Source organism: Pieris rapae, chromosome 1 (genome assembly GCF_905147795.1).
Source record: "Pieris rapae chromosome 1, ilPieRapa1.1, whole genome shotgun sequence".
NCBI lineage: Eukaryota > Metazoa > Arthropoda > Insecta > Lepidoptera > Pieridae > Pieris > Pieris rapae.
Genome location: NC_059509.1, coordinates 1691318 through 1705781, shown reverse-complemented (window position 1 = coordinate 1705781; position 14464 = coordinate 1691318). Strand labels below are relative to the sequence as shown.

At 32.0% G+C, this 14464-nt stretch overlaps 1 protein-coding gene across 1 annotated transcript in view; it reads left to right on the top strand.

Moving 5' to 3' along the window:
* The window catches only part of LOC110999924 (putative phosphatidate phosphatase), an 88940-nt gene that overhangs the window by 72921 nt on the left and 1555 nt on the right, over positions 1-14464 (top strand). Inside the window, exons 4-5 of the mRNA XM_022269215.2 lie at positions 13497-13658; positions 14191-14367. Coding sequence (XP_022124907.2) covers positions 13497-13658; positions 14191-14367 — 339 coding nt within the window. The remainder of the gene's footprint in view (positions 1-13496; positions 13659-14190; positions 14368-14464) is intronic.

The window sequence follows — 14464 nt, the reverse complement described above, 5'->3', positions numbered from 1 at the left end:
TTTCCGCTGATTATTTAAAAAATAGTTGTAACTTATCATGTCTGAAGTTTTTGTGAGAAAATAAATAAATATTATTATTATTATTTTTAACACCCCGGAAATCGGCATTTAATCGCAATTGTTTAGGTACAAAGCACAGTAGGAATTCACAATAAAGTATGATCAATTAAACACGTACAAATGTATCTGCCCTATATGAGGTTTTCGGACTAAAAGCATTCCAAGGAGCCTTAAATCGATTAATAATTTATTTAAATTAATTATAATTAACAGAGCAAACTTAGTACATAATAATTGTAAGAATCGAAAGTACTAAATCCGTCTCCTTTGTACGTTTTTCAAAACTGTCACATCTGTAACAGATTTAATTAGCAGAAGCTTAACAAACAAACAACATTTGCATCTGTCATCTGCTTTCATTTATTGTCTGTCAACGCGTCAACAATAATGTCAAGAATTCATCATTTCTTTGTTTTCCCAAATCTTTTATATTTTTGCTACCGTAAACAAAGGGGATAATAAAATATTTATTTTGGTGATGTATTATTTATTTTCGAAACGGTAGTTTGCATTATTACATATTTAACTCTTAAAAATATATAATATTTTAAGAGTTATAGTATAGCAGACTCGGCCAAGCGTTGCTGTGGCTAAGGTTTTTGTTATATTACATAGTAGTAAACTATTCAAGGGAAACGGTAGGAGAACTTATGTGAAAGGTTGGTAATTTTAACACAGCGCCATCTGTTAGAATTGTATCAAATAATAAACAAATAATTTGCAATAAAATCAAATTGCGACTATAATTAAAGATCTAAGCTATCCTATCTCTTAAGTTGGACCAGACTGCTCATGGTTTCCCAATTTAATTTAAAATCGGTTAAGTAGTTTAGGAGTCCATCGCGGACAAACATCCTGACAGGAGATTTATATATATTAAGATTGTGATATGTTAATTTCAGAAATATATAAATACTTTTGTTTGTTTTTCCAAAATTTCGTAGTTTTGCTGGCCAAAAATAAAGCGTTTTAAGGAAAGTATTTTTAAAAGATTTGCATATATTTAGACTAATGATTAAAATGAAGTAATATTGGCAATGCTGCCAGCATTAAAACACACAATTACAATTTATTGAAGGTAAACTTCGTTTTCGTTAGGGAAGTATTATGAGATTTTTTTTACGATGCGCGCGCATCTTCACATAAAACCGACACTATGAAGTTAGCTATAGTCAACATTTTAGTTCTTAGTGAGGTTCTCCAAACGTAGAATAAAATTTTTGAAAAGATGTTTATCTTGTTAAGCCAAGAAGTATAACTTCTAACATAGACACACATTTTTTTTAGTTTTCTTTTTGTAGATTTTGAATTATTAAAATGAATGTATAATTTATTTGGCAAAAATATCTTTTGCCGATTTTTTTTTTTTCTATATAGCCTTGCAGGCCAAGTATACACTTCCCTATTATTTTTTTATTTGTACGGAGGCCTCTGTCATAAACATTTTACTGTCATTTAACTTCAGTTACATCTTGGGTCAGATGCCGCTTCCACAGCTTTACGATTAACTCAATGACTATAAAACTGAATTTGTTTGTTTTAAATTTAAATTGTGTCTTTGATCATTTTAATTTCGTGGATTTGATTACTTAGTGTATGAAGTTTTGCTTATGATATTAAAATAATGTTATCTTGATCTTAAATTCGTGATAAATTAATAAACGTTGATAAATTAACTAAATTGAAACGTAGAAAATAGTTATTATTTTTTTATGTAATAGAAAAAATAACTATTTTCTTTTTTTAGGCAGGAGGCTCACCGCTCCATGGAAATTAATATTGCCAGAAGGCTCGCAATTGTGTTTCCGGCCTTTTAAGAATTGGTTCGCTCTTACGTTTTACGGTTATTTCTTGGTACATAAATTATGCTATTATAATATTTTCAATACTTTCTTAAACAAATCAATCTCCGAGTTGAAATGACTGTGAAATTCGTATAAAAATAATAATTATTATTATTTTACCATTATTTTAAATTTATTTCCAACACACGAATATATCGTTTTTACATTATTGTTGTTCATATGTGTATATCTAAAAAGTTTAACAAACTTATTAAAATAAAATTGTATATCTTAACAATTTTGTTAAATATATTGAATAGAATTTATATTATTCTAACGCGTGTGAATAGTTCCCAGCCCTTCAAGTTATCGAAATTTATGATTATAACCATAACCATTTACTAGAATCAATTACACGGGTAATATTTATTATAACGCCTTCAAGCCCCATATTATTGACACCCCAATAAGCCCTGTTAACGAGAAGAATAATAGTTCCCCGTCTAAGGTCAAAGGCCCTAGGTTCGGTTCGTGTAATTTTTCTACGGCTAGTATTTGCTTAATGTGTACTCGATTTTATTCATCGTTATAAACTAAACCATATACGCCCTACGAAGATAAGTACCTACTAACATTTAATATAGAAGCATGACTTGATATTTTCCTTATGTGTACTCGTAGTGTTTGTGTTCCTTAGTGTTGAATGAATCTATAATGACATTGTCTTTTAAATTCAATTGAGATGGTATGCAGCGATAAGTGGCTGACTGAGATAATATTGTTGAGTGTGAAGTACGTTGCAACATAGAGGAAGTTATTGAGAAATGCAAATACATTAATTCTATTTTTGTAAATCTACTGTGAACTCTGCATATTTTGAAAATGGAACGTTAGCAAATGGTTGTTAGAATTATTTTCTCTTATGAGCATGAATATAATTAGTTTTCATAATTTATTTCACTTTAGTTGGTGGCAGTGTGTAGACATAGACATTATCATAGACGTTATGTTGCCAATTTGGGGTTTTGGCCTGTGACTGTTATTTTTTAGTCTAAGTTGATTTGTGCCAGTCTCGCCAAGTACAAGTTGATGCATGATGATTCTATTTATATTTCGGTTTATTTTTAGTAGGTATTCTGTATGTACCCGGGAGCTTTTGTGTGTATGCTATTATTATATATATATATATATATATATATATGCTAAAAGGATAGCGTCAAACGTTTATTATTAACATATAAGATTATGAATACCGATGGAAAAGCTATTGTTGAAACACCACCGACTTAAGTTGTGTCGTTTTAAGTACTTAGATCTCAAGAGGATTAAGCAAGACAGGTGAAGCATACCCCTTATAAAAAAAAAATTGTCTCGTATAACTGTGTATATATTCCAATATCAATCAATCAATTCAAATCTATTAAAGCAAGATTCATTGTTATAAATAATATACATAAAATATAATTTTTGTTATTTAGCTTTAGTTTGAAACTATATAAAATAATATCTAGTATCTTGCAAATCTTACGTTCAATTCTCAATGATCTTTTAAAGGAACCTTACAGATACATTTTCAAAAACGTAGTATAAACCACGTGACAATCGTTCCGTCTGTGATATAAGATAGATATACATATGTATATTTGATACATAGTTTTGTATTAGATTTTATGTGAAGATGTTCGATATATCATCAATAAAAAATAATTACCTCACGTCCGCGGCTAAACAACAAATAAATAACTCTCAATCCATTTGTGTCGACAATCAAAAGCAATTGTTATCAATAAACGATGCACTCGTACGTACAAATCACTTAACACCAACACTAAGTTAATCACATCAGAGGAAGACAATATATTAACTTCTATTTTCTGCGCGACTCGGAATGCTTTAACTGCTAATTTGTTGGACTATGTACAAAAGAACATTGTTGGTCTAGTAGCTTAAGCGCTTTCTCATCCATGAGGCCGTAGGTTTGATCTCCGGCCGTGCACCGGCCTTTCTATTTGCGCATTTAACATTCGCTAAAATCGTGAAGGAAATCATCAAAACCAACCAACCAAATTGTCGACGCCTATTAAGAAAAATAAATGATCACTGGTTATGTTTGAAATCCTTTAGACTTACAGTAGGTTATGTTCAGTCGATAAATTTATTTTTATTTCTTTGTCATTTGTATCTCGATAGGTGACCCGGGAGAAATGTTTTTATTCTTGTTTGTTTAGCTATAGATTTTAAATGGATTAAATTAAAGGCAGTATAATGTAAGTTCCGAAAAATCTTCCTTCATTTGACGTTTTAAAAACGTAGAAATGAGCTTGTTATATAACATTGCCTATTTCTTAATTTGAAAAACTGTTTTACAGCGATATACAAAGTGAGAGTACTGAGCCAACCAGGGCTTGTTAAGGACAGAGGAAGTAAATAATAGCATACTAGGCACTTCATTACAATCGGTATTTATCTTTATTCTGTACTACCGGTAGCCCGAACCGTATATTGCCGACAAAAGCTCAAGTCTTATTAAAAATTCCCTCAGGTACCCTTATATATTTTAAATGATTTGAGAATCACAAAAAATTATATATTGTTGCAGGTGCATTCGTGTACAAAAAAATCAATATAAGGCGAGAGTTTTTTACTCAGTCATGCGTAAATTAAATGCTACGTTACCACTAATCCCCTATCAGGCAATGACACCAGGGAATAAAAGAAAAGAGACATGTCGGCTTCCATTCATAAAGCATATTGTTAGGATTAAAAATGTCCAGTATTAAAGACCTCCGAAACGTTAACAACACAATAGTATTATGAAACAACGCGAGGTCATGATATATTTGCCGTGATAGGGTAGGGGAACACCAACAAATCAACGTATTAAAATGTAAGGTCATAATAGAAGCATGCGTCACAGGTTTTAATTAAAATGCTTTAGTAGAATCAGCTGTCATATATTGAGTAGAAATTGATAGGAATGAGGGGCTGATTATTGAAATGGGATACGTGACATGCATTTTTTAGAACCGTCAAATTGTGATACTAGATTTCAGAGTTAGGTTTAAATTTAAGTTAAAAAAATATACTATTGTTATGTTGCTTATGTTTTTGCATAAAATAGATAATGTAAATGATTTACATGTTGACTGCTGAATGACTAAGCACGTATAGAACAAATATTAGATCTCTTGAAACGTTCTACCGTTATCTAGTCTTTGTCGATATAAATATTGACTTAACTCATTGAAATATGTTGACGTCTCACATAATATACGTCTAGCGAATTGCTATCACTGTGTATATATGTCACTTGTGTTTGTTAAATATTATATCTTGGCTTCTATGTATCATTAGCAGATCCTTTTATATGCTAAGTGGAAATGCTTTGCATGACCCCGAAAGTAATAAAGGTGTGTGGGACAGATTCTCTTCTATTCAGAGACTGTGTAAGTAATACACACAAAAACCGCCTCGGGTGTCGGGGCCGCATCAGAGGCTCCGGGGCTCTCGTATTCTACCAGGGGAACTTAAAAAATTCCGTAGCTAGACAAATTCACTTGACAAAAGCGCACTTGATTGATGTGAATCAGTTTCATTTTTTTAAATAATATTATATTTAGTTATGAGCAGTGTTGGCCTGGTGACTTCAGCGTACAATTTTTATCATGGGGGTCGTAGGTTCGTTCCCCGGCTATGCAACAATCGACCTTCTTTCTTTGTGCGCATAACATTCGCCCGAACGGTGAAGAAAAGCATAACAACAAGAATAACGACTTGCTTTAGACTCAGAAGTTTAACGTCCAAACCCAATAACCTATCTCAATCCATTTTTGATAATCTGAATCTTAATAACAATATTGAAAAAAGTTGTTTTCAATCTGAGATTGTGGATTAAATATTGTTCGGCCGTAAGACTGTCAGGGATAGGAGGCCAAATGAACACAAATTCATTAAATAAACAGTATACTTTTGTTTCATTAAGTTATAAATTTCCTTGTTAGTTCAAATCTAATTAGTTGGGGTACTAATTTTTCATTTCTTTCTTTAATATATTGCATATAACTGTAATACTTGTTATTGTACCGCAATATTAACTAAGGTACATTAAGTAATATTATGTTAACTCACAAATTATAGTATTTATATACTCAGATATTAGGCTAATTAATTGCTAATATTAAATGTCACATGAAATCGCTTTGAGGCACGTTTCAATTGTTAAAAAAGCAATCGTTTGAAAATTGACCGCTATCAATTTCATTGATACATTGTTTTGGATTCATTCACGTTTTGTAAATGGATCGTCTGCAATTAATTTATTGATATACACACACACATATATGTATATATATCAATCAATTTTAAGTTTTACTAGAATTACGTTTTTTTCTCTCAGCGAATAGTTAAAGTTGACATAATGATCAGCTGCAGAAATTTATATCTGATATTGGATCCTGATTATCAATACTGGAGAAGTGTTAATAAAAATCAGTTTCGATTATATACATATAAAGAAAGTCCATTGGTGAACAGCCGGAGCTCGAACGTAGCTCGTAACGTCGAGGTCGTAACCTCAGGGATGTGAGTCGCACGCTGAAACCACTAGGCCAACACTGATGAATTTTAACGTACAAACTAGAGTTAAATACAGAAACAAAAGAGCTTCTTATCCGAGGATCGAACGACCTGAGAAAAGTCGCTGTTCCAACATTGCTCATTCAAATGCGTAATATTTAACGAGGTGATTGCCACTAATCCGCCATAATGTTTTATCGTTCATTCATTCGATCAATCATTCGCCCATTGTATATCACTGCTTTGAAACCATTGAGATATCACTCTTTGATTGATGATTTGAATACGTAATGCTATTGTATCAAAGCTAAGTACTAGAGTATATTCTAAATAGGATAATTTGATCATTCTGTATTCATATTATATTAAAGTGTTTTCTTGACTTCCGTCGTGCCACAACTGCGCAATTTTTAAGGCAGTTTCTGCCGCTTTACACTACGATGTGGAACTAGCCCACAAGTATTTCCTTACCAATTGTACTTAAGGTCCTTTAAGAAAAATAACAGTTAGTAAATGGCCCGCTACGCACTTGCGAAGGCTCGCAAGTGGGCAATGTGAGTGTTCGTGGGTTGTCATTTAACATCAAAAGAGCCGCTTGTTTTGCCCGTTATATAACAAAAAATATAAAAATTCTTATTTATCATTATTTTCCTTGGAATTATGAAGCCGCTTTAATATACAAGTCTACGTTTCTGATCCCAAAAGCTATCGTATTGTTAAGCTATCCCACGCTATATCCGCGTGGAAAATAGTAGTAGACTTCTAGAAAAGAAAAGAATCTTCTAGAAATTCTTTTAATCATCATTTGTCTGCTATTTAATTAGCTCATGATGCAGCCATGTAGAATGGAACTACTTATAAAATCGTTTTATACAACTTTATATAACTGAACTGACAATTATTGCGCATGCTAGGAAATTTGTTTATTTTTATGAACTGTTGTTTAGACTGTGGTTGCCCAAGGAAAGTGTTCCCCAGCAGTTTAAGCCCATACCGGGCAACAGCGAGATTCCATCCAATTATTTTATTTTTAATTCTATGCACTTTAAAGAAAGGAAAAAAGGATTTAGCGTAGGTTATTTGGTTAGGTAGGTGACTCTAAATTGACACGAGTGAACAACAGTAATATACTTTACAGACGAAACACAATAAAACAAACATATGAAATAACATAATAAAAATACACGAAATTTACTAACTATAGGCAAAATAATATAACTTTTGCCAGCTCACTCAACGGACAATGAAAAAGGTCCGCTAACCTATTTATTTTGTTAAGTAAATTAATATACCGAATAACATGTGCCCTTTGCAGAAGGTTAGTCCTTAATAATAATAAATTAAAATTATCTAAAAAATATTGATAGAGAAGTTATAAATGATCTTGTAAATAACTATCGAACCGAATTAAGATACAGATTATTACAAATTAAACCAATATATCTAAATGAGCTGTAAATTTATTGCTCTCCGTTCCGCTATTATCGTTGAATAAATTTTGCAATCATAGATTTAATTCCTTGCGAAAACCGGTTGGATCAAAGGCGCCGCTTGCATTTCTTAATGTTGATATAAAATTATGTTGGTGTAATTATGTACGAAAAGTTTTATTTACTATGGAGTATAATAATAGACCGACAGGTTTTTCACGCGTCTTAGAGACAGGGAACAATTTTTATGGACAGGGACTATGACAAGACAGGCTTATGTTATTTATATAGTAAGGGTTAGGAGGGTGATTTTATACAAGGGAAAATCTCAAATGAACTATGAGGCAAATAAGTTGGACAAATATTCTTCTTCAAATTTAAGAACCGGGCTCTTGTCTGATGATTAATCGCCACTGAGTGCGGTTTAATTAAGAAAAAGTCGTACAAGTATTTATTTTTAATGTAATTTAAAAAATATTAAAAAACCCCGGTTTAAAAAAACAAGCGCTAGCAAATGGTAAATACTATAACTAAATAGAAACTTAAACCTCATTAAGAGAGTATATAAAATCAATAAAAATTATGGTAAGTAAGAAGATTCGTGAAAATTATCAATATTAACATTAATTTTAGTATTAAATTGTAACAGCTTTTTCACATGAGAAATTTATTTATTTATCGCCTTATCTAAGTAAAAAACCAATTATACTATTTTTTTTTATTTTTTTTTATTGATTTTGCCAACTGCCAAACATGTTATATACAAAAAGATTCATACATTTACAAAAGGAAAAAAATCGATAAAAATTATTAATTACATTTAAGTATTTTGGGATGTGTTCATGATACAGGCTACTAAGCGCTATGGATATTCATAATTCTCCTTATAAGGAAATTTCGCGAAAGCTAACTCAAGGCTTACATTATGATCGCTGTATGTCCAATTGAGGTTTGTAATTAAAAGTAGCCCTCTAGGTTACGGCATGCCCCAAGAAGCTGATTATAAACAAATTGTATGCGCAATAAAGGCAAAGAGAAACAATGAAAATTGTTAACACTTCCTGTATTTCTTCCATAGAAAACCCGACCGCCATCTCAGAAAACCATAAAATGCGGTAATGCACGCGGAAGTTATTTGAGCCGAGACAACTGTGTCTCTTAAGATATTTTTAGTCCTTGCATGTATATAATATATATTTCACTTCGTTACATTACAATATAATAATTGAACATAATTAAATGGAATTAAAAAAAGGGCAACTGGCGGTCTTATTTTAAGGCGATCTCTTCCAGGCAACCACTGTATAATTTGACTTAAAGTTTAAATACTTCAATTTTGACAATTGAAAAATGATATTTTTTTGGTGTAAAATTATTTTCTGACGTAAAACTGTTTATTCTTATTCTATATTAACTAACAAAATGAAATTTATTTTACGTATGTGTTGGGTAGTACAAAATTTTAGCCGATCCATTACCTAAACCCTAGTAAAGAACTGTATGAGATGTGTATGTAAAATTTAAGTTTTTACTACAACATCTTATTTTACATAGTTTGACGTGTTGAGGATGGAAATTCTCAAAATTTCTTATATTAGGAATACGAATAAATAATTTATTTTTGACATTTGGCAAATTTAAAAAATGTGGCATTTTTTCAGATTTAAATTTATTTTCTTACATAAAACTCGGGAATATAAAGAAATAGACAAAATTTAAAACAAACAAAAAACCCACTACTTTAACAAACGTCACATTTAATTGTCGGATGGGTTGTGCTACAAAGTATTTCCTACTCCGTTATACCTATCTCCATAAAGTGATAGTATAGAAGAAACTATATATTGCTAATTAAACTAGGTTAGCTAAGAAATCTTACAATTATAACGATCTAAGAACAGTGCATCAATTACTCACCCAATTCGTTATTTACATACAATTGTGAACATTCATTAGCATTTTATTAGTACGTGTTATTGCTACGATAATGTATCGAACAATTTGTTTCGGTCACGTTTTGCGATACAGCCTTTTATGCTTAGAGACGGTTGGCTCTTCCGCAAAAGTTATTTAAAATTTATTAAAATGTTGTTATACATTTAAATAACCCATCACTCGTTACTATATCTATCATCTCGATGGCTGGAGGCCGTACAAGGTCCATTTCTGTGCATGTTCATAAACTAGAGAACTACCGGTTATTTGTAATGAGAGCTATATCCTCGCTATATCCTGAAAAGCCCGCATAGTGAGCTATGACCATTGCCTTTTGCCTGTCCCGTAGGCTCGAGTGCCCCCATTTTCACTATTATATAAATGACATTTTCCTACGTATTTTTTCTGTATTGGTAGCTTTCTGTAAAGAATACTCTGTAGACAATTGAATTTGGAATATTTAAGATCCAAATGTTCCAAATTCAATTTTTTTAATTTACAACCTTAAAACAATAAAATAGTTAGTTTAGTATGTCTTTTAAAATCCCGTATAATATACATTCTATGTCTAAAAAGTCAATAGGATTAGGATAAAACGCAAGACGACATATATGTATTGCAACCATGGACTGCCAGTAGTTGTGGGGCCCTACGTATGATAAGGCAAGAAATTCAGTCAAATTTCGGAGAAAATTTGTTACAAATCTTACAATACTTAAATATTTCTTGAATCGTGAAAAGTAAGTTTGTACTTGTTAACCGTCGCTGATTGGATGATTGCTGTCCATAAAAAATGTCGTAATAATACGTTGGAACCCCTTATTAATATTAACCAGTTCGTAACTACTATGTATTCAAGTCAGTTTCTTTGTAATTTTCCAGTATACAATGAAAATTGTATATTATTCCACAACTTGTTAAGTAAACTCATGTAGCATAAAATCTAGTATGATTAAGTTCTTATTTATTTACAATATAAATGTTTTGATGTTTATCCTATAGTATAGTATTATAAGTATGGGTCATACGTGAATTCATTGACAACTGTGATTTGATATCTGTGTACACGATATATTGTTTGTGGAAAGTAACTGTCATTACAAATTGTCATTACAAATGCAAGCGTAAAGATTCGCATTCCTTAGTAGTTTTTAATCACGATTACATACGCAATAGATTACCAAGGAATGCATTAATATTCTTCTTAAGGTAATAATAACAGAACAATACTTAATGGTCCAGATATTCATATACATAATTATGCATTGTGTGGGTTCTAAGAATGAAATATTTACTGTTTATATGCATATTCTTAATTATAATAAATTTCTTGGAACTTAAAAAACAATGAAATTTCCGTTTCCTTATAACAATAGAAATTTTCATTGGAAAATCTTGCGCATTATTTATATCGTTCGAGCCTTTCTTTCATCGGCTGTATAGACGGTTAGGCTTAAATTTTTAGTCACCCACGATGGACTTATAGTACATTGTATATTTAATATAGGAATTTCTTCATTATTTAGAAACGTCACCAATACTTAGATCAATACAATAACTTAACTTTAAACTTCTTAGCTTCAGCTGATATAAATCAAACAGTCGAATCTTTATACATTTAATCAATTTTATACCTTTATTTTTTAAAGTAATTTATAAACTCGTATTTATTCGTATGCATCAAAGCCGGATCAAGTTTGACGTGCATTCAAGTATTCCTTTGAATAATCGTTTTAAAACAAAAGGTACCTCACGTTCCAAAGATAGCATTGTTAAACAAATTGCACCTTAAACCGCCTGCAAGAATAGGGCTGCATTGTATTGTTAAATTCCTTTTGATTCGCGCGTTATTAATTGAGATGTTGTATAGAAGATTTAAATGCTTCATAAGTATACGGAAAAAGTTGTGAGAACCATCTAATACCAAGTCGGTTTATTTGTTCAGTCCCTACTTAAGAGACCTTATGTATTAACTTATTACGGAATCTGACCTGATGGAAATTTTCGTTTTCCATTCTAAATTTGAATTTTATGTCTGCTAGAAGTGCCGTAGAGTTTTGATCGTCGGTCAGTGAGTGAGTGACAAAATTAAGAAATTTTTGACATAAATTAGAAATATACCGTGCTTGTACGGTAAAGAGGCTTCTAATTTTATCCACAACAACAAGTTGTAGTCGAAAATAACCTTAACTCCTTCGAGAAAATGATACGGCCGTGACGCCTTTTTGGGCGCATTGTTATTTTAAACATACGCGAGTCGTACTTACCGCTAACTGTCGATTCTGAGTCCGTTAAAGTCAGCAGTGACTCCCGACCACTAGTTTAAAATATATAACATAAATGAATTAGTAGTAGGAATGTGACTGACCCTGATAAAAGTTTGGTAGGTTTGTTTCACGTGAAATTCAAGACTTTTTTATATTAATTCTCTCGTTGCCAACCCTATAGCCCCGAGCAATGCAAGTACTCAGCCATCAGTCAAACGCTCCTCAAACTGGGTTTAAAAATATTAATTGACTGACAATTTACGACCGGTTAAAAGTAAATGGATAATTGGAACTCGTTATGTTGAAAATGCAAAATTTATGTTTATAGGACAATATATAATGAGCAAATAAAAATACATGGCGTTGAATATATAAAGCTAGTTAGTACTTACGTATAAAGTATACACACTGTACTTTGATTTTGTCTCAAGGACGGAATTATATTTTTTATGATTCACATTTTTTGAAACGGGCAGGCTTACCTGATGCAAAGTGATACCGCATCCCATGGACACTCAAAGCCAGAAGGCTCGCAAGTGCGTTGCCATTCTTTTAGAAATTTTCTCGAAAGACCCTATGTCGAATTGATTCGGAAATACTTCAGTGTGTAGCTGGTTCCATGTAGTGGTAGTGCACGGCAAAAATTGCCTTAGAAAACGCTCCGTTGTGGAACGGCGGATGTCAAGTTGATACGGATGGTACTTCGTATTCTGCCTCAATTAATAATATTAATATAACATATTTTTATTATAAATACTATCAATAACACTTATAATAACAGTACTGTAACTTGCTGTGTGTGCTGCTTGGTGAGCGAGCTACTTGTCGGATGATACAGTCTTCCATCTATTATTAACTCAAGCCTTTAATTCTAGCCTTTAAACACACAAACCAAACTTCATTTTCCGCTAAAAAATCCGTTTGCAATAATCTATTTAATATAAAAAACAAAGTCGGGTTTGTTCGAACATATAACTCGAGAACGGCTAGACAATTTACGAAAAAATAAAAGAAAACTCCAATACAAAATGGTGATAGGTTTCCTAAGTGTTACATTTAATGTTCATCTCGTCGGTACGGTAAAGTCTCAATAAGATATATGTATGTGCAATATTCGGATGACATTTTATAGTTCAAAGGACTGACATAATGTATTGTGTGTCAAATATTTATGCGTACGGTTAAAAATTTATTTTGTATAAAGGAAAATATAACGAGCTACATAAATATTTAAAAAAAGATATTTTTGTGTTATTTTCGTATTAACACCTGATGTTAGTGGCGGTATCAGTTAACATCAGGTGAGCCTCCTGCCCGTTTGCCCCCTATTCTATAAAAAAAAAGCTAATCTGTACAGTGTACACGATATTCATTGGTACTAAGTTCGTCGGATCAGCTATTATTATATCTAAAAACTTGTTCTTAATATTAAATTCCTTTGTCAGGTGTGTAATCCGGACATCGACTGCACTCTCCCGGAGAATAGATGGCGTTACATTGAGAAATTCACGTGTCTCGGAGAAAACAAGAAACTGCTTAAAGAAATGAGGCTCTCCTTCCCTAGTGGGCACTCCTCTTTCTCGGCCTACACCATGATTTACTTTGCTGTAAGTATCTATATAGCTTAGCTGGGATTCTTGTAACTTATAATAGTGATAGCAATTTCAATAATGAGGCTTTGTAGTCTATTGCTTTATTAACAAAACAAAAACTCAATATTATGTTCGCGTTGAGTTGTGTATCTAAGATTATGAAAACTCTGTATTACTTTGTCGGAGAAGAGAAACTTTTTGTATTTGTAATATCTGTCAAATGTTTAAATTAGAATCATATATAAAAACATTGCGACTGCCTAAAAATCATAAACTTAAATTATTAGATAGTATAATGAAATAAATAAATGATTTGTGAATTTTCCTTTACGGCAGTCATACGCTGATACACTAAGGTCACCACCTCTTATCTCATGCTCTCTCTCTCTCTCTTGAGCGCTGTCAAACTACATACCAGAAAATGGTTTGACAGCTTTTGACACAAGTAAAAGTTTGATTAACGTTCTAGAAAGCGGGCCTAGATGTTAAATGTTATCTCTAAGGCAAAATAACCAATATTTTCTCATATTTGCGAATATCCTTTCAGTTATATCTTCATAAACGCTTCGTCTGGCGCGGGTCCAAACTCCTGCGTCACTTCATACAATTCGTATTGATTATGATGGCGTGGTACACAGTGATGACCCGAGTGTCGGACTACAAACACCATTGGAGTGATGTACTGGCTGGTTTCAGTATTGGACTCCTTGCTGCTATTGTTGTGGTGAGACTTCTTTCATTTATCATAGCCTGGTACTTTTAACGGATTTTTTCTTTATTTATTCGAAAATATTAACTAGTCTGTATGTAATAAATACGAA